At 43.2% G+C, this 25,493-nt stretch overlaps 2 protein-coding genes across 7 annotated transcripts in view; one reads left to right on the top strand and one right to left on the bottom strand.

The window, feature by feature from the left end:
* Nucleotides 1–8,031, bottom strand: part of TGFBRAP1 (transforming growth factor beta receptor associated protein 1) — a 69,036-nt gene extending 61,005 nt beyond the window's left edge. Inside the window, exons 1-2 of one of the 6 annotated variants that reach the window (XM_042981070.1) lie at nucleotides 7,661–8,031; nucleotides 5,835–5,927 (exon numbers count right to left, since the gene is read on the bottom strand). In XM_042981070.1, coding sequence (XP_042837004.1) covers nucleotides 5,835–5,927; nucleotides 7,661–7,748 — 181 coding nt within the window. In that variant the 5' untranslated portion in view covers nucleotides 7,749–8,031. Of the gene's footprint in view, nucleotides 1–873; nucleotides 948–1,373; nucleotides 1,396–5,834; nucleotides 5,928–7,534 lie in introns of those variants that run through there. The other 5 variants (XM_042981072.1, XM_042981071.1, XM_042981073.1 and 2 more) reach the window with 5 other exon arrangements.
* Nucleotides 8,032–8,189: 158 nt separating this feature from the next.
* Nucleotides 8,190–21,144, top strand: CA3H2orf49 (chromosome A3 C2orf49 homolog). The gene is made up of 4 exons (XM_007097767.3): nucleotides 8,190–8,335; nucleotides 10,791–10,957; nucleotides 13,999–14,374; nucleotides 18,001–21,144. Exons 1-4 carry the CDS (start codon nucleotides 8,237–8,239, stop codon nucleotides 18,055–18,057), a joined length of 699 nt encoding a protein of 232 aa, XP_007097829.1. The 5' UTR covers nucleotides 8,190–8,236; the 3' UTR covers nucleotides 18,058–21,144.
* Nucleotides 21,145–25,493: the final 4,349 nt, after the last annotated feature.

Raw genomic sequence — 25,493 nt, 5'->3', positions numbered from 1 at the left:
TAGCAATAAAAAGCACTGTAGGAACCCCCATTTCCAGCAGCCAGATAGAATCCCCAGGGCGACTAGCCTGGGGGGCTTTCTCAGGTCACCCAACAGGCCCTGGACAGAAGGAATGACAGGTGCACACAACTGAAGACCACAGCTTCTGTCTTGAAAGTCGTCGCCATATAACGCACAGGAGGCTGGAGGAGAACCCAACTTCAACCTGCACCTCCAGACAGCAATGGAAAGGAAAACTCCCACAGGGATGGCAGCTTCCAGCACCTGTGGTCTCTTCCCTCCTCCCCGACACACCCCTGCCCAGTCTCCCACTGCGGGGCAAAACTTCAGGCCCGAACGTGACCCGGAATTTGAACTCTCAAATCCCAAGAGCTCCAGGAAACATCTATTAAAGCGACAAAACCATTCCTTACACCGGGTGGCGGGGCTTGGGGCGCAGGGGTGGAGTCCTGGGCTCCTCCCCTCGGAAAATCGAAAGCCTACCCCAAACCCGGGACTGGGTCTTTTTCGATCTGTCCCTACCCCAAATACACGCACACCCCACACCATCCACACCCGTTGACCCCACGCTTGGGCACACCTGCCCCAGCCCACACGCACGTGCACACCTGCTCACCCCAACAAGCCCCCGGCCCCCCAAGCCTGCACACCTGCTCCCCGCACACGCGTGCACACACACACTCACACACACACACACACACACACACACACACACACACACACAAACAGCCCTCTGCCGGCTCGCGCCCCCCCGCCAGGCACCACCTCGCTGCCCCCCCCCCCCCCGCAAGGCCCCTGCCCTCCAACCCACCCCGCTCCGCGCGCGCCCCGCCGCACCCCGCGCCCGGCCCTGCCGTCTCCCTCCGCACTCACCGGCGCAGCGCCCGTCTGCCTCCGCCGTCCCGCGCAGACCCTGGGGCCTGGGGCGCCGTGCCGCCCGCCGCCCGCTCCCGGCCCGCCGCTCCTGGGCTGGCCCGGCCCCGCCGCCGCCGCCGCTTCCCGTCACGTGGGGCGGCCGCCCGGCGCCGGCAGAGGGCGGGAGCGCGGCCGTCCCCGCGCCGTCCAGCCCGGTCTGCGGCCCCCGTCGCCCATCCGCCCCCGGGCCTGGAGCGACCCGGCTCGGCGCGCGACGCCCACGTGGGACTGCCCCCCTGGGCCTCAGTTTCTTCCAACCTGCCGGGATCACAACGGCTCCTGCCTCGGGGCGGTGCGCAGGGTCAGAGGAGTTAATTCGTGTAAAGCGCTTAGAACACTGCCTGGCACAGAGCGGGTGCTCCACAAATGCTGGCCCGGGACTGTTGTTAATGTATTTTCTCCTCCCCCACCGGCACGCAGAGCTTCAGGAAAACCCAGGCCTTGCCTGATTTGCTCACCGCTCAATGTCGGACACCGACACGGCGCTGGGCGCTGGGCGGACTGTAGGCTCTCGGGAAATCCTGAATGAATGAATGAAGCAATCAATCAAGGAGTCCTAGGAAAGGCCTGACCACGCTATCATCTGATAAAGTTGGGCTTGAGTTGACTGGCTGGTGGTGTTCCCTGTGGGGCTGAAATGTCCCGTTGGGCCTGCGCTGCCCACCCCGAGCCCACAGCTAATACAGGGCCCCTGGGGCCGAAAAGGAATCCCTAGTATATCCCTCATGCAGTATATTTGCATGAGGTATTTATTTTAAAAGGGAGTCCTGGGTCTATTTTACCCAATCTTTTTAGCAAAGCCCATCAGCTCTTCCAGCCACAATGAAGTATCCTGGGGTACCATGAATCCATGAACCTGTCTTTTCAACATATACAATCCAATTTTAAGATGACTAAGGAAGCTCCCTCCAGATTTGTCAGCGTTCAATTATTAGCATATAAAAGGCACATTTTCTCAGTGATTTTCCCTGACTTTAGAACCCACCAGTGACCTGTGGCCTCAGCTTTCTTCTGGCCTCCCAGGGATTGTAAAACAAAGATGTTATCCTGAACCGTGAGGCAAATACTGGATTCTTCTTTTTCAAAGGGGAACAAATGACCTCGCAATAAAGTTAAATGAAGGAAATAAGGAACCATCAAGAAGCAATGTTCTGCGACCTGTCCTTCACCTTTCCCTTGTGAGTTCATGGCCACACACATGCCCCAACCCCAAACAGTGCTTGTTCTGCTCAGTGGTACCCATGTCCAGATGGGGAACGGGCTCCCCAGAAGTGTAGAGCTGTGGCCAGCAAGTGCACTTCAAGGGCAAGCGGTAGTGAAGGGACGGATTCAAGTCTAAGGAGGCCAGCAGCCAGGGGAACCCAGGAGCAGGAAGGCATCAGAGCAAATGCAGCCCAGTCTCATTTTGCCCAGGCCCACGAAGAAAATGTGAGTGGTCGTCAGCTCATCACTGACCCAGCTGAGCCTAGAATTTGTGCTTCTCCATTTTAATCTACCATAGTACAGAGAGCTACACAAAACTAGCTGCAGAGGGGATATCTCCTGACTGCCAGATACTGGCCTAACAGCAATTATCTCATTTAAGCCTTGCCATATCCTTATAAAGTGGGCACAGTTAATGTCTCCATTTTATAGATGAGTTGCCTGAGGCGAAGAAAACGGAATGATTTGTCCCAAATTCCATGGTAGTAAGAGTAGAGTGGGCCTAAGAACCCAAAATTCAACAACATAGTGAACGTTCGTATATATAAAATTAAATTCTATTGATTGAGCAGTTTATGGAACCCCTATGTTCTGCCTCGATGTAGAAGTGAAAACGTGTATTAACAAAAAAGAGGGGAAAAGGGCAATTCCGAAATAATTATTTCCTTTATGAAAGGTTTACCATAGGATTCTTAAAATGGCAAGCTCCACATGCGCACATTATTCCATCTAATAACATTTGCTCTGGAACTTTCTGAAAAGTCCGTTTCACATATGACAGATACCTGGATATAAATAGCTGTTTCATAAGTATGCAAGTATCTGCATCAGACTAATTCTAAATTCCTCATGTTGCTTTGATTGGTTACACTGAAGAAGAAATATCAAAGTCGTAAGTTTTGCAAAGGAATTATTAACCTCATTTATTAATATTTAGTAAATATCCCTAGGGCCCATACCAAACACGTTAGGCGTATTTCATAGAATATACAAAAGATGAATTCTAACAGATTAATGACGATTAAGAGTTGAATAGATACAACTGACTCCTTTCATAGTTCCCAGCTACTCCCCAAATTTAATATCCCCTATTACACCTCCTCACACTTCCTCTCGGTTCCTTACTTCCTCACTGGCTATAAGCTCCTGAGGGCAACTAATGTGGCTACCATGTTCTTGCTGTGTCTGTCTGCATGTGGGAAGCACTCAACCAATTTTGAAAATTCCTGATGCTCGGGGCTGGGTTCAAGACCCGCCTCAGGCTCTGTGCTGACCGCTCAGAGCCTGGAGCCTGCTTCGGATTCTGTGTCTCCCTCTGTCTCTGCCCCTCCTCCGCTCATGCTCTGTCTCTCTCTCTCTCTCTCTCTCTCTTAAAAATAAACATTAAAAAAAGTTTTTTTTAATTCCTGAGGCTCAATATTAATAAATTACGTTATTTTTAAAAGAGGCTCTTACTGCAAAGATTCTGTCGCTCTCATTTATAAGCAGACTTGCTGCGTACACCCCTCGAATGTTTGGGTATCATTTTAGAAGATGAAGTTAAGCAAAGAAAGGTTACAATAATGATTTTTTTTTTTAATTTTAGCAGACAGAGCTCACTATACTATGTATCAGCTCATTTAAGGATACATGCACATACATTCATATACCTATAATCTAGATTCAGTACAACAAACTTTTTGAACTATTATTCAAGTCAGCTATTTCTTGAGCAACTCCTATGTGCCAGGTACTATGGTAGAAGCTGCAGGGGATCCTGGAATGAAAAAGGCACAGCCCCCACCCTCAAGCAGCTTAATTTAGTGCGATGGTTTATAAAGTATGGTCGATACTCAACAGTACCCACATCATCTCCAAACCTGCAAATGCAAATTCTTGGGTCCCTACTCCAAAATTCCTAAATCAGAAACTGCAGGACAGGGCCCAGCAAACTGTTTTTCATAAGCTCTCCAGGTCACTCTAATACTCTCTCAATTTTGAGAAACCCTGAGTTAGTAGAACATGTGGAAGAAATACCCATCTAAACAGCCCCTAACGCAAAAAATAATGTGTTCTAGAAGTTGGGTGACAGGAGAGAACCCAAAAATGAAACACTGTTTCAAGGAGCTCATGAAGAGGTGACCTATGAGATGAGTAGTTTAAGTATGCAAACGCATCTTAATTATGATCTGATCGTAAAAGGAATAGAAGTGACAATAAAACTACAGTCATTATTCTTGTGGTACTGAAGGTAGTTATTTGAAATTCAAAGCAAAACTGGGGTTTTAAATACCTACAAAAACACAGGTCAAAATGTGAAGTATTCTTTAAATTGTTACATTCACTTTGAAGCTCCTTAATTTTATTTGTGCTCAAATATATTTTTGACAACTAAAATATTTGGAACATAAGTATCTTATTTCTTTTTTAATGTTTTATTTTTGAAACAGTGCAAGCGTGGGAGGGACAGAGAGGGAGGGACAAAGGATCTGAAGCAGGCTCTGCGCTGACAGCAGGGAGTCCGATGTGGAGCTTGAACTCACAAGCCGGGAGATCATGACCTGGGCTGAAGTTGGACGCTCAACCAACTGAGCCACCCAGGTGCCCCTGGAACATAAGTATCTTAAATATTACACTACCAACAAGAAGAATCAACACCCAAAGTTTTCAGTCCATATTTTGTTCATGACCCATTCATTCAACATTTACTGAGTACCTCCTAAGTGCAGGCATCGTGTGTGCTAATAACCAGGTAAGAGATTCAAAGGAAATGTATGGACCTTGTCCCAGAAGAACTCATAACCCAGTGAGGTGATGATGCCAGGCAGGGAAGTGTTTGTTGATTTCCCTCAGTTTGTTCTTGTCAACTATAGGCACCAAGTAAAAATGTGAAAGAATAAAACCCTATGATCTTTGAGTAAAGGGAAAATTCTTATATTACTGAACTTAAAAACTAGTGGCTACTAGTTCACACTCACAGGTAACAGCATAGCAGGAATGAACTTCAGTCTACAAACTCAAATAGGTAACAAATAGAAGTTTTTCTGTAACTGAGCTTTCTTTCTTTCTCAAGCCCTCACTCAGCTGCAGTGACAATAATCTTATCAACTGAGGCCCTCTCCCTTTCCCAGGGCTGTGTTAATCAGGTTGGGGAATTTCTGAAGTGCCAACAGGGGAAGCAAGAGATGTCAGGTCCTAGCATCACGGGGACTTGGAGATGTTCTTTGTCCACTGGGATATTTGGTTTTCAGTTTTATGGCTTCCGTATTGACAGGCCTGGCTTGAGGGTCAGGGAATGTCTGGGTTTTCTTGTTCTGGGATGAGGCAGAAATCTCTGTGAGGTGGCTCTTCAGCCTGGACATATTGGAAACATCACATCAGAACTTGTCAGAAATGCTAATTCTCCCCTACCCCAACTTCCTACATCAGAGACTCGGATTAAAGCACAGTCACCTGACCACAAATTCTCCGAGGCTCCACTCTCCCAAGCTCTGCCCAGGATGGAGTGTGGCAGGCTTTACCAAATAGTCTCTCCTTCCTTTGGGGAGTGTTAGAATCTCATTCTACTTCCTCCACTCTGAATCTCGATGGTTTTATTTCTGCCCCAGGGGACACCCCCTCTAGAGATTTTTGATTCCGAGGCAACTGGAATTATCTTAACGGATTATTTTTAAAGCAGAGAAGTACTTCTGGGAAATTAGGAAAAACAGAGAGGGAGAGAAAAGAACAGATCTTACCTCCTGCAAAACATTTTTGCTGATTAAAAGCTTGAGGCTTTGGGTTAGGTGATTGGTTCAGCAAACCACAGGGAGAAAGAGCCCAGCAAGAACCTATAATCACATTTTCAGACTCTTAAACTCAATTTTTTCCCCACCTACACCACCATCATGCCACATGCCTCCTTCGCTGACAGTCAATAGGCTACAACAAATCTCCAGGTAGTGGCTACAGAGGAGGCACTTTACAGACTCTAGCTCCAATCTCAGCACAATGTGGGGTGGCCTTAAAATTTCCATTTTACAGGTGAGGACACTGCAGTGGAAAGACATGGAATATCTGTCCTAGGTGAGTGCTGAAGCCAGGCTAGAACCCAAGTCTGAGCCACTCCAAAGCCTTCCCTTGGTCCAATTTGCTAGACTGCCCCATAATTACGGTCGAATACTTTCTAAAAACCAGCTACCAGTTAATGAGTACCCTGCTCTGTGCCAAGTGTGTTATATAATCTGTACTCCTTTGATAATTCTTCACAGATGTTAGCACAGCGTTTGTTTCTGATAAGACTGAGGCTGAGAGACTTGAGTAACTCACCCAACGTCTCGTTTTGCAGCAGAACAAAATCTGAACTAAGTTCTAGTTTTCAAGGCCAGGTTCCTTCCAAGACAACTGCTTTTGCCATTAAAACAATGTGCTTTCCGGTGAAGGAAATGGGGATACCAGTCACACTAATTTCACTATTGTTAGGGAAACGTAGGGGTGCCTGGGTGGCTTAGTCGGTTGAGCCTCCGACTTTGGCTTAGGTCATGATCTCACAGTTCGTGGGTTCGAGCCCCGTGTCGGGCTCTGTGCTGACAGCCCAGAGCCTGGAGCCTGCTTTGGATTCTGTGTCTCCCTCTCTCTCAGCCCGTCCCCTGCTCACGCGCTCTCTCTGTCTCTAAAATAGTTTTTACAAAATATTTAAAAAAAAAGAAATGTATTCAGATTTTGGTTATAAAATACCATGATCCTAATACCATGAAGTTAATGCACTTAACTCCAAATTAGAACATCCAAATGCCTGCCTCAACTCGGGTCTAAACTCTGTTCTATTTTGGGCAAGTCATCTTAAATGTCTTTCATTTAGATCAGCTTCCTCATCACTAATATGAAAGGACCGGGCTAACGTTTAAGTTTCTGCCCAGCTCTGAAATTCAATTTCTAGACGGAAGTATCATATACATAAATGATTAAGAAAAATTGCAAAACAGCTCTCAGCTTTACCTTATCTTTTTAAGCTGGCACCTCATTTATTTCCCAACTTTTTCAAGGTTTATCTTTTAACATCCTCAGATTTGGTCACGTTTTATACTGCAATAATTTCCAATAAAATGATACATCATAGAGTATTTAGAATAAGCATTTACAACATGCCTGCAAGTTTAAGTGTTAGATGTGCCTAATGTTTTGGAACATGTATCTCTTCCACAAAAGATGAAAGAAGTAGAAAAGATTTCTTGAATTATCAAGGTTTAGATCATATTTGAACCTGCAACAATCTATTTAAACTAAAACTGTTCCTTCATTGTAGTTACAAGTACAGAGAAAATGTACTTGTCATTTGTGCAGAGCAAATGTATAATAATATACATAAGTGTAGAGAAATTAGTGCAGAGAAAATGTACTTGTCAGTGTTGCTACTTCCTCAATCTCTGATCTTGAGCAAATTACCCTGTTTCCTCACCTGGAAAATAAGCATTCTAGTAATATACACCTCATCGTGCTGTTCTGAGGAGCAAGATTATCCATATAAAATCCAGTACCTGGCACATCGTAAATGTCTAACAAATGTTTAGCTGTTGTCTGTCACCTGCGGTTTCCTTATTTTCATATGCGAGGTCAGCTCGGAGTATTATTATTTCGGTGAATACTTGAGCGCCTACTATGTGGGAGGCCATGGGGTTACAAGGAATTAAAGTCCCTGGCCTTACATCATATTGGAAGAGGATTAGGGGACAAAGAGGTCAAAAAGAAAAACTAAGACAATTTCAGAGGCGACCAGAGCTATACTTTGGGTAACGGACGTCAGGCTGCCTCGCCTCTTTCCCGCGAGACTGCCCTCGGAATCCCTTTGGCCTCTGCCATTGGACGTCACAAGAAGCGCGACCAATCGTGACCCTCTCTGGGAACTTGGTTTTCCCCTCTCTTCTTGCAAGGCGTCAAACGCCAGTCGTCTCCTCTGCGGACGTCCCTTTCGCTCCTACCGCCCCCAGGAGTGTACCCTCCGCAAGATCTCTCCCAGCACCCCGGCCGGCCGCGAAAAGCGGCGCGGACGCCTGGCGCACTAAGAGTGACGTCAAACGAGGCCCCGCCCGTTACATCACTTCCGGGACGCTTCCTTCGCGGAGCCTTGTGGGTAGCCGGCCGGGGTCTCCTGGCGACGACGATGGCGGGGGATGTGGGCGGTCGCAGTTGCACTGATTCGGAGCTGCTGCTGCACCCGGAGCTGCTGTCCCAGGAGTTCCTTCTCCTCACCCTGGAGCAGGTCGGGCGCGCCGAGGCGGGTGGGCCTGTTTGGGAGAGAGGTTCGGACTTGAGCCGGCCCCAAGTAATCCTGAGTGGCAGCGGACACACCCGCCGCCGTCGCTTGTCCCGCCTGGTTTGTGTCAGCGTCCACTCCACACGGACCGACCAGGTCTCCCCACGCCCCTATCCGGGAAAGAGACGTCCTTAGACTATCAGGGATTCCTGGGAATTACGACTTCTCTTTTTTGGGGTCTTTGATGGCTCCGACACAGAAGTCCTAGGCGACCCCCGCGGCCTGGATGTGAGCAAGGGCCTGGGGAAGAATCGTAGTAGCAATGAAGGGTAGTAATCAGAGACTGTCAGGGCTGGAAAGCATCGGAGAAATCGCCCTTTTTTCATAGTGTCACCTCGTTTAAAGATAAAACTGAGTCTCGGAGAGGTGAAGTGACATATTTGAGGTCGCACCACCGGTAAGTGGTGCAGCCAGGAGGAGAAACCAGGACTCCTGGCTCTCAATGTAGCATATCCTCTTTTCGAGCTAATGTGGCCTCTGATAGTCAACAAAAGATAAGACAAAAGAAGTGATGAGTTTGGTTTAAAGTGGTAGAGAATTACTGAAAGTTTCCTTGTGGTTTCAAGTAGCTTGTTTTGTAGTTTTCCTTGTGTTTTCTCCTCAGTACTCTTTCTCTAACTTCCTCAAGTGCCCTGCAGATGTATTGATATCAATTACCTTTCACCTGCAGTTCTCAAACTTTTTAGGTACATCAGAATCACTCTAGGGTTTGCTGGGCTCCATCCCCAGGGTGTCTGATTGAGTAGGTCCGGGGTGTGGCCTGAATATTGGCATTTTTAACAAGTTCTTCCTGCTTGTCTAGGGACCACAGTTTGAGAATCACCACCCTGGAGCAGTGCGTCCCAAACTAACGTGCCTATGAATTCCCTAGGAATGTTATCCAAGAGACCCTCCAGGGTTTTTCCGTATCTCTAAGTGTATAGAGGGTGAAAATTGATAACAAAGGGTGGTCAAGCATAAGAGAGAAAAGTACTACTTGTGCTTTTAAATTTGGAAGGAAACAGTAAGTGGGATAAGTTTATCAGAGCACAAAGATTGGGCTTGTTTTGCCAGTTAAGCTGAGCACATGTTTCCAAGCTTTTCTGAATTGCAGTTGAGGAGTCCATGATCTCATTACCATCTTCGTTTTCCTTCCTAAATCCAAACTCTATCCATAGCTACTCCTCTTTATGCTATATGTTTTCCGTGATGTTGAGAGCAAATTGGAAAATGAGGGAGAATGAGGTAATATTGACAAGGTTGATGGACAGTGACTGGAAGCTACTCGAAAGGACTGGTGATGGGCACCTGAGTGGCTCAGTAAGTAGGGCCTCTCTCTCTCTCTCTCTCTCTCAAATAAATAAACATGAAAAAAAAATTTAAGTAATAAAAATAAAGAAAGGACTGATGAAAACGTAAAAGGGAGGTTGTAATGATGCACTGTTATGATGGTCATCAGTAAGGGACTGCAGTTTCCATCTGTAGGGCCATCTGAAATCTTGGTGGTTAACTTCAACTTAAGCATTATTAGGGAGACATGGGAAACAATATACAGCCCACACTTTGATCGTGATGGTAACACTCTGGGTGACCTTTGACAGCAGGTAGTAAATTGTCATCACTGTTGGAATTCTTTTGTCTGGTTTCCCCAGGCAGTCTCCCATTTTCAGTTTACGTCCTAGATTAAGATGATGCTGCTGGGGGGCGCCTGGGTGGCTTGGTCGGTTGGGCGTCCGACTTCGGCTCAGGTCATGATCTCACAGCCCGTGAGTTCGATCCCCGAGTTGGGCTCTGTGCTGACCGCTCAGAGCCTGCAGCCTGTTTCAGATTCTGTGTCTCCCTCTCTCTCTGCCCCTCCCCTGTTCATGCTCTGTCTCTCTCTGTCTCAAAAATAAATAAGTGTTGGAAAAAAAAAAAAAAAGATGATGCTGCTGGAAATGGTCTTCGTGCCTGGTATGCTGGCTGACTAGATGTGAGCTGCAGTCCTTGTCACACTGAACGTGTGGCCATTGTCTTTAAGATGCGGCTGAACCTGATGTTTGCAGAGCTGAATCTCTTAGTAATAGTACTTCTTAGAGAACTGTATAGGACTGCGGTGTACTTGAAGTACCTGTAAGTCCGTGTAAGACTTAGATAACAATCTCTGACTTAAATAACAAATTTTGTAATTACATTAAATATATAATAATTGGAAATTTAAATTATGAGTATATTATATTGATTTTTATGGTTATAAATTATAAATAAGATTATATATTATACGATACATTTTATGATTATAAATAAACTATAAATTATATAATTACTAAATTTTATTATTATAAAATTTGTTGTTTAAACAGAAACGTTCTACCGTGTTATGTAGGTAGTAATTAAAACAAAGGATGTTATTTTGAAATTACTTTTGTTTCCTTCTCCACAGAAGAACATAGCTGTTGAAAATGATGTAAGAATAAACAAAGACAATCTTACTGATCTTTATGTTCAGCATGCAATACCGTTGCCTCAGAGAGATTTGCCAAAGAATAGATGGGGGAAAATGATGGAAAAGAAAAGAGAGCAACATGAGACGAAAAATGAGACTAAAAGGTACTTTTTAGTGGTTCTGGTTTATATGACTTAACAGTGTTGTGTTTCTTCTTTTTCTCCAGGTAAACTTAGGTAAGAAAAATTCATTTGCTCAACAACTATTTATTGAGCACCAGGCACTGTGCTTATAGCACAAATAAAACTGACAGAATTCCCTGCTTGTATTTTAATTGGGAGAAACAGAATTTAGAAAGTGAAATAAAATATACGGTATGTTACGTAGTGATAAATGCTAAGGAGAAAAGGACAACAGGGAGAGAGATTACCATTTTAGGTAAAGTGGCCAAGAACAACCTCACTGAGAAAAGACATTGCAGCAGAGAAACCTACAAGGTAGAGAGCAAGCTAGCATTCCAGACAGAATACAAGAGTCAGGAGTGTGCCCATCATAGACCAAGAACAATAAAGAGGCTATCAAGGCTGGTGTGGAGAGAATCTGAGGGAGAGTAGAGAAAAGAGGTTTATTGGAGGGGAGTAGCAGAAATTGTTGGCTAGATCCCATAAAGGTGTGTAAGTCGTTGTAAGAACTTTGGCTTTGCTCTGAGATGAGGAGCCATTGGAAGATTCTGAGCAGAATGATGACACCATATGATGTACATTTCAACAGCATCACCCTGGCTGTAACTTAAGGTGGGGGGAGGGAGATAGGGAAGTCAAACAGGAGACTGTACTGTGATCCAGGCAGTAGATGGTGGTGACTTTCAGTGAGGTAGTGAATTTGGTAAGACATGGTCAGAGTCTGGATTTATTTTGGAGGTAGAGCCAACAAGATTTGCTGAAATGGGAGAAAAGGTAGAGTCAAGTTAAGACGTTAAGGTCTTTGAATGATGCAGGAATGAAGGAACTGTCATGTAGCTTCGGGGGCACTATTTACAGTTTTTAAATTTCAGAAAATACTTGATAAAACCACAGCAAATAAATTTCCTTTTTAAAAGAAGGCTACCTTTCTTTAACAGTGATAGCTTAATGAGGACAAGGTGTCCTAACATCCCTGAGTGTATTTCTCTTCCTGTGTCTGTTGTATCCCATGTGAGTGCTATTGATTAACTACTGAACTTATTTTTGGAGGTTTCTGTTTGTAAGGTAGTGTCTATAGGCAGTACACCAGTGATTGTGGAAAAAGATGCAGTGAAGGGTGGGAGCGAGGGAAAATGCTAGTGGTGAGTTGAATAGAGGCTTTAATTTGTAGTTATGAAGAAAAACTCATGATTGACCAGGAGATTATTCCCCCAAGTGTGGAAACCATTGAAGAATGTAACACGTATGCTCTTAGTCTTTTGGAAAATACAGTCACTTTTTGATCAGGAACACATTCAGTTCAGATCGAGGATCCTTTTAGCTTGATGGTTATATACTGGGATAGGCTACTTATTAGAGTTAGCTTTTGTAAATCTTTGGGTTAGGCCAAATATATTTTCAATTTACTTCTGTTGATTCTTAATAAGAAAGTATTTTCTTCTTGCTCTGCACATTCAGGCACACTGTTCTAAGCAAAGCTTTCAATACTGTTATACTTCATATAAAAATCCCTTTAACCCCTCAGTATCCTTTTGGAAGACATCTTTGGCTCTTAAAAAAAAAAAAAAAAAAAAAAACACAATTTGACTTTAGAATCAAAACATTAAAGCTGGAAGCATCTAAGAGACAATCAGGTATTGTTGAATTGTTTATTAATTTTTTTGTGGACGGATTGAGCTCCTGTGACGTCCTCCAGACCACACAGAGCTGGGACCAGATCTACAGCATGGTGCCCAAGCTGGAGCGGGCCTCTGGGCTCTTAGGTTGAACTCTCACAAGCTGACGCGCTGTTTCCCTTCTGTGGTGACAGTGGGTGTATAGTGAGCTTATTTTTTACCTTCTACCAAATAATGTTCAGTGGTGACCTGAGAATTGGTAAGTTTGGCGAATCACCTAGGATCTGGTTAAAATGCAGATTCTGAATCAGTACAGGTTGAAGCCTCAGATTCTGCATTTCTTGAGAGCTTGTTTGGAGGTTCTAGCAGGGGAGCGCAGCTACTCATATACCCTTGACCGAAGAACGGTCCTCCTATCGGGGAAGGTCGTCCTCTTCGACCGAGCGCGCAGCTTCGGGAGGGACGCACATGGAGCGGTGAGGGAGGAAGGGGACACCTGCCTAGCCAGCCAGATCAGCCGAATCAACCCTGGAGATCAATGGGGTGACAGATGTCACAGCCAGATCGCCCTCACATCCAGATTCTGCATTTCTTAACAGGCTGCCCAGAGGATGCTTAATGCCCCTGGTCCCTGCACCACACTTGGAGATGTAAGACTAAAGTGTTCTTCCTAATAAATGGCCGCTCAAATTCTTACGTGTTTAATTAAAAGGTTTTGTTCCCCCCCCCCCCCCCAAGAACAAATGTGTTGTGTCCCGAGGTGTCATGAATAATGGACAAATGAACGCTCTTATCATTTGTCTTGGTGATTCAGAGTAGAAATTTGGTTTTCAGAAGCTAAATGTGAAGACTTGCTGAATTTTAACATTAAAACTTTATAAATGTTATAGTTACAGTTTAGAAAATGCCTTGGCTTTAGAGATCTTTAATGAATAGAACAGAATGTTCTGTCTCGTTGTTTGTAGACTGCTACTGTAGTAGTCTTGTGATAGTTTTCTAGGTTATTATCCTTTTTAAAGTAATAATTGATACACAGTCAAGATAATTCTGTCAATTAGAGGGTGATTTTTAAAACTTAAAAAAATTTTTTTTAGTTACTTAGGAATCTTGTTTTTAAGTCCTAGGGTTAATTTGTCAGCTGATGTTTTCAAAATATTTGTATCTTGTGTGTACATTAAAGAAAGCTAACTTACGTTTCTTGTCAGTAAATACTTTAAACGTCAAAGCCCTAGAATATTACCATTTCATTTAGGGTGAACATAGAAAATTTGATTCCCAGTAGTCCTACTTAAAATAGATTAGTCTTAGCAATGTTTTTTTGGCCATTGTTTTAGCTTTGAGTTCCTGTGAACGAATGGGTTTGCTGTTCCAATTATGTTTTCCGTGAATACATCTCTGTGATTGCAGGAGTGGCACTGTGGATGGGTTAAGGAAAAGGCCCCTCATTGTGTTTGATGGAAGTTCAACCAGAACAAGCATCAAAGTGAAAAAGACAGAGAATGGAGATAATGATCGACTCAAGCCTCCCCCTCAGGCAAGCTTTACCAGTAATGCCTTTCGAAAATTACCAAATTCGTCTTCCAGTGTTTCACCCCTAATTTTGTCTTCCAATTTGCCTGTGAACAATAAAACGGAACACAATAATAATGACACTAAACAGAACCATGACTTAACGCATAGGAAAAGTCCTTTGGGTCCTGCAAAGTCCCCACCTTTGTCCCCTGTTGGAACTACTCCAGTGAAGTTAAAGCGAGCTGCTCCTAAGGAAGAAGCGGAGGCCGTGGTAAGTGTGCAGAAGTTTCTGGGCTCATGGGAGATGTGAATGAAATCTTCGAGCAATCTGCCTCATAGCTGAGGTGGGAGAGCAGTGCCGCAAGCAGATCTTGAACTCTTAAATGATCTTACTTTTTACATGTCCTTTCTCGTGTTTGAATTCTGGAAGTATAAAATCCATGATGATAAGTTAACATTTTTTAAAGTCTACTCGATTTCTTTCTTTTTTTTTTCTATATTTATTTAATTTATTTTTTAATCTACATCTGAGTTAGTTAGCATATAGTGCAACAATGATTTCAGGAGTAGATTCCTTAATGCCCCTTACCCATTTAGCCCATCCCCCCTCCCACAACCCCTCCAGTAACCCTATGTTTGTTCTGCATATTTAAGAGTCTTATGTTTTGTCCCCCTCCCTGTTTTTATATTATTTTTGCTTCCCTTCCCTTATGTTCATCTGTTTTGTATGTAAAAGCCCTCATATAAGTGAAGTCATACTGTTTTTCTCTAATTTTGCTTAGCATAATACCCTCTAGTTCCATCCTCATCATTGCAAATGGCAAGATTGCAATCTTTTTGATTGCTGAGTAATATTCCATTGTGTGTATATACACACATGTGTCTATATATATATGTATATGTATCTATATATAGATGTATATAGATATACACACACACACACACACACATACATACATACATATACACACCACATCTTCTTTATCCACTCATCCGTTGATGGACATTTGGACTCTTTCCATAATTTGGCTTTTGTTGATAATGCTGCTATAAACATTGGGGTGCATGTGCCCCTTCAAATCAGCATTTTTATATCCCATGGATCAATTCCTTCTAGTACAATTACTGACCCTTAGGGTAGTTCTATTTTTAATATTTTGAGGAACCTCCATACTATTTTCCAGACTGCCTGCACAGGTTCACATTCCCACCAATAGCGCAAAAGAGATCCTCTTTCTCTGCATCCTCACCAACATCTGTTGTTGCCTGAGTTGTTAATGTAAGCCATTCTGACAGGTGTGAGGTGGTTATTTCATTGTGGTTTTGATATATATTTCCCTGATGATGAGTGATGTTGAGCGTTTTTTCATGTGTCAGTTAGCCATCTGGATGTCTTCTTTGGAGAAGTGTCTATTCATGTCTTTTGCCCATTTCTTCACTGGATGATTTGTTTTTTGGGTGTTGAGTTTGATAAGTTCTTTATAGATTTTGGATACTAGCCCTTTGTTTGATATGTCGTTTGCAAATGTCTTCTCCCATCCTGTCGGTTGCCTTTTAGTTTTGCTGATTGTTTCCTTCACCGTGCAGAAGCTTTTTATTTTGATGAGGTCCCAATAGTTCCTTTTTGTTTTTGTTTCCCTTGCCTCTGGGGACAAGTTGAGTAAGAAGTTGCTGCAGCCGAGGTCAAAGAGGTTTTTGCCTGCTTTCTCCTCAAGGATTTTGATGGCTTCCTCTTGCATAGGCCTTTCATCCATTTTTAGTTTATTTTTGTGTATAGTGTAAGAAAGTGGTCCAGGTTGATTTTTCTGCATGTCGCTGTCCAGTTCTCCCAGCACCACTTGCTGAAGAGACTGTCTTTATTCCATTGGATACTCTTTCCTGCTTTGTCAAAGATTAGTTGGCCATACGTTTGTGGGTCCATTTCTGGGTTCTCTATTCTGTTCCATTGATCTGAGTGTGTTCTTATGCCAGTACCATACTGTCTTGATTACAGCTTTGTAATACAGCTTGAAGTCTGTGTACACTCGATTTCTTTCTGCTTAAAATGTGTAAAGAGAGTGTCTTAGGCACTTTTCCTAGCGTTTTCTCATTTAGATCCTTTATCTTGGAACTAAAAGAGGAAAATATTCCTTTGTTAGCAAAGCTCAGAATGTTAAACTATTTGCCCAGGGTCACATATTTATTAAGTAGCGTTTTAGAGCTTGACCTTTAGTCTGTCTGTTTTGCACTTAATTTAAACCACCCTAGAGTGTTTAGGATTTATCACTTACCTCCCCTTCTCAAATTTACCTATCCTTGGAGGGTAGAGGAAGTTTAGGGGAATCTACTGTGTTGGACTGTGTTATAGTTAACCATTTAGATGCTTGGATTTCATATACTGGCAAATTTGGTAGAGATGGGCAATATATTTAGAGTTTACTTAGGGTTTAATTGTTGAGATTGTGTGTGTGTGTGTGTGTGTATTTGATCCTTCCCTAGACTTGTCAGAAAATTATTTTACTTTTAAATATCCAGTTTTGTAGCTTTTATTTCTTGTCTTAGTCTATTTAGGCTGGTATGACAAAAAAACAACTTTGATTGGGTGGCTTACACAGCAAACATTTATTTTTTATAGTTCTAGAGGTTGGGAAGTCCAGAATCAAGGTGCTGACAGGTTCAGTGTCTGGTGAGGGCCCACTTCCTGGTTCATAGCTGGCTGCTTTTCGCTGTGTTCTCACCTGGTGGAAGGGGCTAGTAAGCTCTCTGAGGTCTCTTTTATGAGGGCCCATTCATCAGAGTTCCTCCTTGTTATTTAAGCACCTCCTAAAGGCCGTGCCTCCTCACACCATCACCTTGGGGGTTAGGTTTCAAAATGGGACTTCCGAGGGGACACAGGCATTCAGTCTCTGTAGTATTCCTGTAGTATACGGTGACTTTATTATCCTCTTGGAATTGTGTGCCCAAAGGATCAAGACTCAGACTAGTTCCAACATTCTAAAATAGTAGACCCTGAAAAAAGAAAACTATTGTGAGTGTGACCAACTCATGCTTCTTAACGTTAGTTCATCCTTTCAGTGACCCTGTGACATAGCACAGGTCTTTTTCTCATCTCGCAGATGAGGAAATAGAAGCTCAGATAATTTAAATAAAGTTGTCCAGGGTGTCAGAGTTACTAAGTGGCCAGGCTGCAGTTGGAATTCAGGTCTGTCTCACCTCAGTGCATGCACCTTTGACACCGGGCTGCCTCTAGACTGACGGACTTCAGTCACTTCTGTGGGAAGTGGGAGGAGGGTGTCAGATAAGAGAGGGAAGAATAAGAGAAAAGGTAGGAGGAAGAATCCAGACCTCAAATATTACAATAAAGACTTAGCCTCGAGGATCTTTTCTTTCGGTCTGTTAGAAAGCATTTTTCTACTCAAAAATTTTACTCCTTCAGAGGTTTGTTTTATTTATTTTTTTAATTTATGAGTGTTAAGATCTTGGATTGTGAATTTGAGGAAGGCGATGGGGCAGGCAGGAAGGAAGCAGGTCTGGAGCCTTCAGTGCTTTTCAGTTCTGAATGCACCTTAGAATTACCTGGAGGAGCTTCCTGAAAACCCAGACAGACGTCAGAGCTTCATTCCTGCCACCTCCTGTGGATTCTGACTTAATTGGTTGTGGGATAAGGCCCTGGTCTGGGCATGTTTGTAAGTGCCGTGGGCAATTCTAATTTGCAGACGTTAGAACCACAGCTAGAAAAAAGGGTGGCCGGGGGCTTGCTTTTTTTCCCCAAGCTCCTAAAGTCTTTTCCCACCAGATGGCAGCAGTGATCTACTGTGCATAGATTAGTAGTACACTTTGGTGGTTTAGAGTGCTCATTTGAAGTTATTCTCTGACATTTCTGCAAGTATATACTGATTTCTGTTCATGTCTTTTCAGAATAACCTGAAGCCCCCAGAAGCAAAGAGGAAGATACAGCATGTTACATGGCCATGAAGGAAAGTTTCCAAAAATGTAAATATAACTGTAACTAGTTTTTCAAGCAAGTTCACATATATTGACAGTATTTACAGAGATCCTGATTATTGTGGAATTTTCCAAAGAGGTTTCAAATTAGGTTTGAAAAAAGTCTTTCCTTTTCCCTCCCTCCTTTTTTGTTTTTTTTAATTTTTGCATTCTGTTCCCTGATTTAGAAGGAATTTCTTTTTCAACAAGTGGCTTAGTGTTTGTCATTTATAGCAATCCTAGTCAATTATTAGCTGCAAGTCTGGTATAAAGCATCTGATGACTTTTAAGAATTATTCTCATTAGCCTGTTTTAGTCTTTGGGGAAATTTGAGGTTTTGTTTAAGCTCAAATCTTCTGGAAGTTCACCATTTTTATTTCTTTTCCCTAGCAAAAGAATTTGACAGTTTATCCCAACATTTTAGTAAATACTGCCACACTCCTCAAGGTTCACCAATAAAGCATATTTGTAGTGCTGCCGATAAACTATTCAGAATATACAGATGAAACTGCTGTTCTCCAAGTGCTTACATTGCCTTTCCCCATAAAAATCAAAAGGTAAATCAGTGCTTGCTGTTGCTCCTTCCCTTGAAGTCCCGACAGGATTGGTCTGTTAGGAGCCGACTGGTCATTCTCACAGCTGGTCTGCCCTTTAAAACGTCCTGGCCGTGTAGTAGCCCTACCTGCTGTTTTCTTGAGCAGTCTGTGATCTCACTCTGAGCGCAGGGATCGCTCCTTCCCAGGTGCTGCAGCTTTTCAAAAAGAAGCCAACTGTAAAACCTTCAGGTGTGGTCATGTTCAAGATGGCACCCGATGGCAGAAGGTTTAGAGAGTAGGAAGAGGGGGATGGAATTCTAGAACTTCAGAGAGTCCGGGAAGGATAGCGGTGAGAGGGAAGCTTAGCGTCATCTGGAGTAGGCAGAAGACGAGAAGATACTGAAGCCACAAGTCACCCCAGAGTGGCAGCATGGGAGACAAGTACCAGCTGGACGGGCTCCCTGCTGGGGTGACGGGGACAGCTCCCGCAGGACTGTCTGTCACACGCACAAGTTATCCACTGAAGTTGTGTGTTCCTGTTGGAATGGTGTCACCATCCCATTTGTACGGTGGGAATCAGTGGGAAAGTAGGGTATACCTTAGAGCCGTGAGTTCTCATGTCCACGTTTTGCCTTGTATTTCTAACCAAGTGCAGAGGATACTTTATACTTTTTTCCTTATGTGATCGATCTTCAAATTGGGGTTTGCCTTTTCTTTACTTTTGACAGCAGTCTCGTTCCTCTTTTGATTTGTTAACGCAAGTATTTTAGTTCAGCTCTCAAATAGCCTTACAAAAATTCATTCAGCCTTGCAGGTACATATGGTACTAAAACTTTAACCCTACGGTTTTTAGCCGTTCTGCCTTTATCCAGTCGATAAATCTATACATACGAGACAAAATTGGTACATACGATGTGTTGCATGTTGTGCTAAATCAGTAACTACATAGTTACCTGCGGGGCTGATGCATGTAATACTGTTGAAGGACAACTGTAACCCTCTACATAACTGTAAAGGGAGATTTTAAAAGTGCAGATTTTAGAGTAGAATGACAGATTTTTGTATTCAGTTGTCCCTGCTGCTCCCATCTGCATTCTCTCTTAGTTAAGAGAGAGTTAGCCATTTGACAGTTTTAAGTCAGTGGAAACTTATTTTTAGTTACTCAAGAAAATTAATTTTTAATTTGTATATTTAACTTACAGAGTAGGTTGGTAATAACAGCTGAACTGTGTAACATTGTTGCTTCAAATTGAAGTTTATATTATGAACATTCAGAATCAATGCTCATATAGCAGCATATTATTGGGCTATTTTGAGTTTGAAATGTGGAGAAGTGGGAAACCCTGGACTGTGTATTACCTAATGCTGACATCTCAGAGCGCTGTGCCTTCTCAAGGTGTTTACATACAGTCTTGAGATGTCTTCCTCCACATGACGGAGCCTACTGAATGATGGGACTTTGAGGCAGAAGTGTCGGGAATCTTAGGTTTTGAAGGGTTGCTTTGGTGTGCTTCAAAGCTTACAAGGAATTGAGTTGAATGGCAAACGACTTTGGAATACTCTTGACTCACGATCATTGTAATATTGTTACTATCGATTTCCTGTTTCAACAGAGCCAGCTTTTTTGGGGGGTGGGGGGTGGTGGTAGGCAGACGAATAGCATTTGAGTCAGTGAGTGGCTTCTGAGGTGTAGTTATGAGCACTTGACCACTTCTGCCACTGGCAGGTGGTCTTGCTCTTTTCTTCCCCTACTTCTTTGTTCTCGGTTTCTTTTTTCTTACTCTCCTTTCCCATATTTTAACTTTCTTTGCTTCTATTCTCCATCCTCCTTTCTGCAGACCCTAAGCATCAGGCTTAGGTTTGCGGGTCATAATGCCTGGCCCTACGCATTCATTGAGGAGTGAAGATAGGATAACTCCCGTTCCTCTTACATTTGAGGGATCATAGACTGCCACGTGAATTCTGGAAGTTTCCAGCCCCTGCAGCACCAAAGGCCCTAAATTGCTTCCCAGTGGCCGTAAAGGCAGTACAGTTTACCAAAATAGCTTTATTAATCTAGACAGCTACCAGACACTTTGGAAAGTTGGTTCAACTACCACTATGAGGCCATAATATTTTTGCTAGTATTAAAATTCCTCAGAATTGTAATTATTATTTGAAATAATATTTTGGTTGACTTAGTTTTCTGAGAGATGATTCTAAAACTGGTCTAGAGACTCATTCAATAGCAATGACCTTTTAAAAACTTACATTAAGTAAAACTGCCAGTAGCTTAAATCATACATGTGTAAGAGCTTCCTCTATTTACTACTGTGGAACTTCAGTAATTTTAAGAGGTTACAAAACGGTCAAAATGTTTTTAAGCGTGCTCTTTTATTAAATGCTTGTGCAGGTTTTGTAATTCAGTACAGAGAGTTTAACCTTGTAATGTACATTTTTGTATGTAAAGGTCTTTTAAGTAGCCTTATCCTTATTTAAATAAACTGAATAAAATTATTGAGTAGGTCTGTCATTCATAAAAAAATAAAGTGGAAAAACATTCTGTAATGACTTGGTCTCCTTTTATTTGAGCAGACTATCCAGTGGAAAAGTGTCATTCTTTATAGTACGACCTTCTGTACCAGAATTGACTGGGATCAGGCATGATCCCCATAGTCCAGCCACGTCTTGGGGACCCTACCGTGAAGTGCTGGGGGCTACAGTGGCTCGGCGTTCAGGAGAGCCTGATGCCACAGGGGCTGACACACCGACTGCCACTATTCTTTGGTAGATGGAAACAAGTCCCTCAGACCTTATCCTGTGTAAGCTTTCTTAACAAACTGGAACAAACCAGAGGTTCAGGCGAAAGGATTATTTGCGTGTGGGGTGGTCTTTAAAGAGTAAATCTCTAAACTGGTCATCTTAATGTTGGAAACCGAAGCTCTAAATAAACTGACTTGTAAAAACACCTCAGGTTACTTTATCTACCTTGAATTTTAAAAAACAGGTCATTTTTGGGGAGGAGACAGAAGAGACAAATTTATGTTCATTTACCTTGTTTTTACTAAAGTGCTATTTACTGAAGTGCTCTGCTTTTCCAGCTGTTAAACCTGGTTGTCTATAGTGTTGTGGCAGAAAGGACAAAGGTGTGAGTTAATTATGTTCCTGCTCAATGAAATAATGGATGATCGTAATGACAGAAAGAAAATCAAACCGAGAAATGAAATCGTGAGAGATGGGGAATGTAGGGTGAAGAGCTGCTTTAAATATAGTGGTTGCGGGGTGCCTGGGTGGCTCAGACACTTGAGCATCTGACTCTTGATTTCAACTCCGGTCATGATCACAGGGTTGTGGGATCGAGCCGTGTGTGGAGCCCGCTTAAGATTCTCTGTCTCCCTCTGCCACCTCCCCGGCTTGTGCTCTAGCTCTCTCAAAAGGAAAAAAAGAGAGAGAGAGAAAGAAAGAAAAAGGAAGAAAGAAATGTATGTTAGGAAAGACCTCTTTGAAGAAATTTAAAAACATTTTTTAAATTCTCTTTTAATTTTAAGTAAACTCCACCCAACATGGGGCTCCGACTCACGACTCCAAGACTGAGAGTTGCATGCTCTACGGGCAGCCAGCCAGGTGCCCGCCAAAGAGATTATTTTTAAGGGGACAGTTAAGGAAAGCTTTCAGGAAAAGCATTGTACACGTGATAGATTTTAAATGTCTACATATTCTTTGTTGCTCCTTCTGTCAGACATGGAGTCTGTTCCCTGCTGCTCGAATATAGGTTGGTCTTCTGATTTGCTTTCATCAGATGAATGCTCCTCTCACTCTGGGACCCCTACTGCAGCCCCCTGAGAGAGCCACTTTTCTAGTATGCTAGAAAAACATACTAGCCAACAGCACTGACCACCAGGTGTGACTTCATCCCCCGTCCCCGCTCCAGCTGCCCCATGAGTGTCCAAGGTGAGACCAGCCCAGATAGACTCTGAACATCCTGAGTGAACAGAATAGGGGCTACATTAAAGCCACACCAAGTGTTGCGGATGGTTTGCTGACCGGCATTAGATAACAGATACCGGACAAGAAGAGTGAAAGCAGAGAGACTTAATAGGATTTTAGAACGGAAAAAAAAAGGATTTCAGAATAGAAAGACTGTGCAGCTCCAATCAGTGAAAATAGCAGGAAGCGTAGTTTAAAATGCAGCCAAAGGGGTGCCTGGGTGGCTCAGTCGGTTGAGTGGCCGACTTCGGCTCAGGTCATGATCTCGCGGTCCGTGAGTTCGAGCCCCGCGTCGGGCTCTGTGCTGACAGCTCAGAGCCTGGAGCCTGTTTCAGATGCTGTGTCTCCCTCTCTCTGACCCTCCCCCGTTCATGCTCTGTCTCTCTCTGTCTCAAAAATAAATAAACGTTAAAAAAAAAATTTAAAATGCAGCCAAAGCAAGTAGGCAGGAGCCGGATTCTGTGGGCCACGCTAAGGACTTTGGATTCGATTCTAAGAGCAACTGGAAGCTGTCAACTGTTCAGACTTGACCAAGCATTTAGCCAAAAGACAGAAATAAGACTGGCTCAATAAAGTATGTAATAGCTCTAAGCATCTTTTTCTCTAGTAAAATTATCCAAGTTTTTTCATTTTGTTTTTCAGTCCATTTGAACTAAAATATTTCTGTTTCTTTGGCTAATGATTAAACCTTAAGAGACTAAAACACCACTTGTGGCAAAAGAGATTTTTTGTAAATGTAGAAACACCGTATCTAGCCAAGCTTTCTGTTACGTCCGTCCTGCCCTGCTATAGGATTTTTTTTTTTTTAATAAACTTTTAAAAAATCAACCTTTTATTTTAGGAACGTTCGAGATTTGTAGAAAAATCGCCAGGAAAGGATAGAGACTTCCCGTATACTGCACACCCAGTTTTCCCTATTACTGATCGACATCAGTCTGGTACGTTTGTGGGCTTCCCGTCAATACCGGTCCGTTACTGTTAGCTGAAGTCCATAAGTTTATTCATATTTGCTTAATTTTTTACCTACTGTTAATTTTTCTGTCCCAGAATCCCATCCAAGACCCCACCTTATCTGTAGTATCTGATACCCTGCATACATTAGGAGTATGTATAGACTCCTCCGTAGGGTCTCCTTAGACTCCTCTTGGCTGTGACAGTTGCTCAGATTCTCCTTAGATTTTGGGTGACCTTGACTGTTTTGAGTCATGCTGGTTAGATAGGTGTGGAAGGTCCCTCCGTTCAAATTTGTCTCGTGTTCTTCTCATGACTAGACTGGGGTTATGGATTTGGGAGGCAACATCACCGAGGTAAAGCTCCACTGTCATCCCACGTTAAGGGTACGTGCTGTCAACGTGACGTAACTGCTTTTGCGGTGTTAGTCTTGGTCACCTGGCTGAGGTACTCTGTGTCGGGTTAATGCAGAGCTACTCTTTTTCCTCCTCTTCCTACTGGACTCTTTGGAAGGAAGACCTGAGGAGAGCATTATTCTCCACCTTATGGGCCAAGTGTTCCACATAAATGACTTGTGATTACTCTGTGCAGATTGATCTACTCGCCCTTATTTATTTACTTAATAACTTATGTCCGTGTCGACTTGGACTCTTACACTTTGGGTTATTATCTAATGCCTTCTTATTTTTTTTCTCCAGTTGTTCCAGATTTGGCCATGGGAAACTTTCAGCTGTCTCCTGTGTCCCTTTCTTGGCTCATCCTTGTGGTTTCTTTCGAGCCCTTCCTTCCTTTCTAGCACGTCCAGCGGCTGTAGGTTCATCTTGTGAGGTTCCTGCCCCCGTCCTAAACTCCGCCATCCCTCCGCGGAGTCTTGGTTCCTTTTACTGACGAATGGTGTTAGCAAGATCTGGACACTGAGAGTGGGGCGTCGTTGCTTCTAGATCTCAACTGACAGAGCAAGGAAATAGATGTGTGTGTATACTAACCATGTAGATACATGTGTCTTAAACATCTCTCTATCAAGTAAGTTTAACATAAGTTCATGCTGATATCTCCAACTTGAATCCATTACCTATGGATCATTCTAGGCTTCCCTTGCTTGTCTGTAACCTCCCACCCCAACAGTGAGAAACTTGGCTCCCACCGTCCACCATCCATTTACTTCATCGTTCAATTCCAGCACTCCAGCAGCTGCAGAATTGTTAGCCTGAATCCGTGTGCAAAACGTTACCGATTAGAGTATGGCGCTTATGCCTAGTTCCGTTTGCTTTTATTTGGACAGATTCCTCTCATTTCCTCTCATTTAAGTCATTATCACTTGATGGGTTTGCAGTTTTACCATTGTAATGAAAAAGAGACCGTCAAGTTAACTTTTCTCTATTTTCTTAATCACAAACAAAGTGAACTCCCTGGAAAAACGTATCATTCATTCAACAGGTGTTTGCTGTGTTTTCACGCTCTTACAAGGCATCGTTATAAGACACACGGCCCCTGCCCTCAAAGGGTTTTATCCTTTGATTAATCCCAATTGTTTCAGTCTAAGTATTCAAATAATTTGAGAAGGAATCTGAAGAACATTTAATGAACAGTTCAAGTCACGGTATTCTGCATTCTAGATAGTTTACTAGTTACGTTTTTAATTCTTTGAAACCTGAGGAAGCCAACCCAAAACAGAATGGATTTTTCTTTTAGAAGATCCGCCGGGGGAAAATAATTAATGAGTTAAAAATTAAGTTACATGCCCTGTGTTTGAGACAAATCAAAACATAGGTTAGTGTTGGATTGGGTAGTTGAAGGCCCCACATGTGCAGGTATGGCGTCGCATGGGCAGGGGGGCCCTGAGGAGGGGTCTGTCCTGTTCCCTAGCCTCTCCACCACCTCTCCGGTGGGGAGCAGAAAGTGTAGGGGGGCAGAAGGAAGAGAGGCTCGGGTTTTTTGTTTTTTTTTTTGTGGTTTTTTTTTGATAGTTGACCT

Source organism: Panthera tigris, chromosome A3 (assembly GCF_018350195.1).
Source record: "Panthera tigris isolate Pti1 chromosome A3, P.tigris_Pti1_mat1.1, whole genome shotgun sequence".
In the NCBI taxonomy this organism is placed as follows: domain Eukaryota; kingdom Metazoa; phylum Chordata; class Mammalia; order Carnivora; family Felidae; genus Panthera; species Panthera tigris.
Note: the sequence above shows the minus strand (reverse complement) of the source record. Positions and strands in the feature narration are given on the sequence as shown.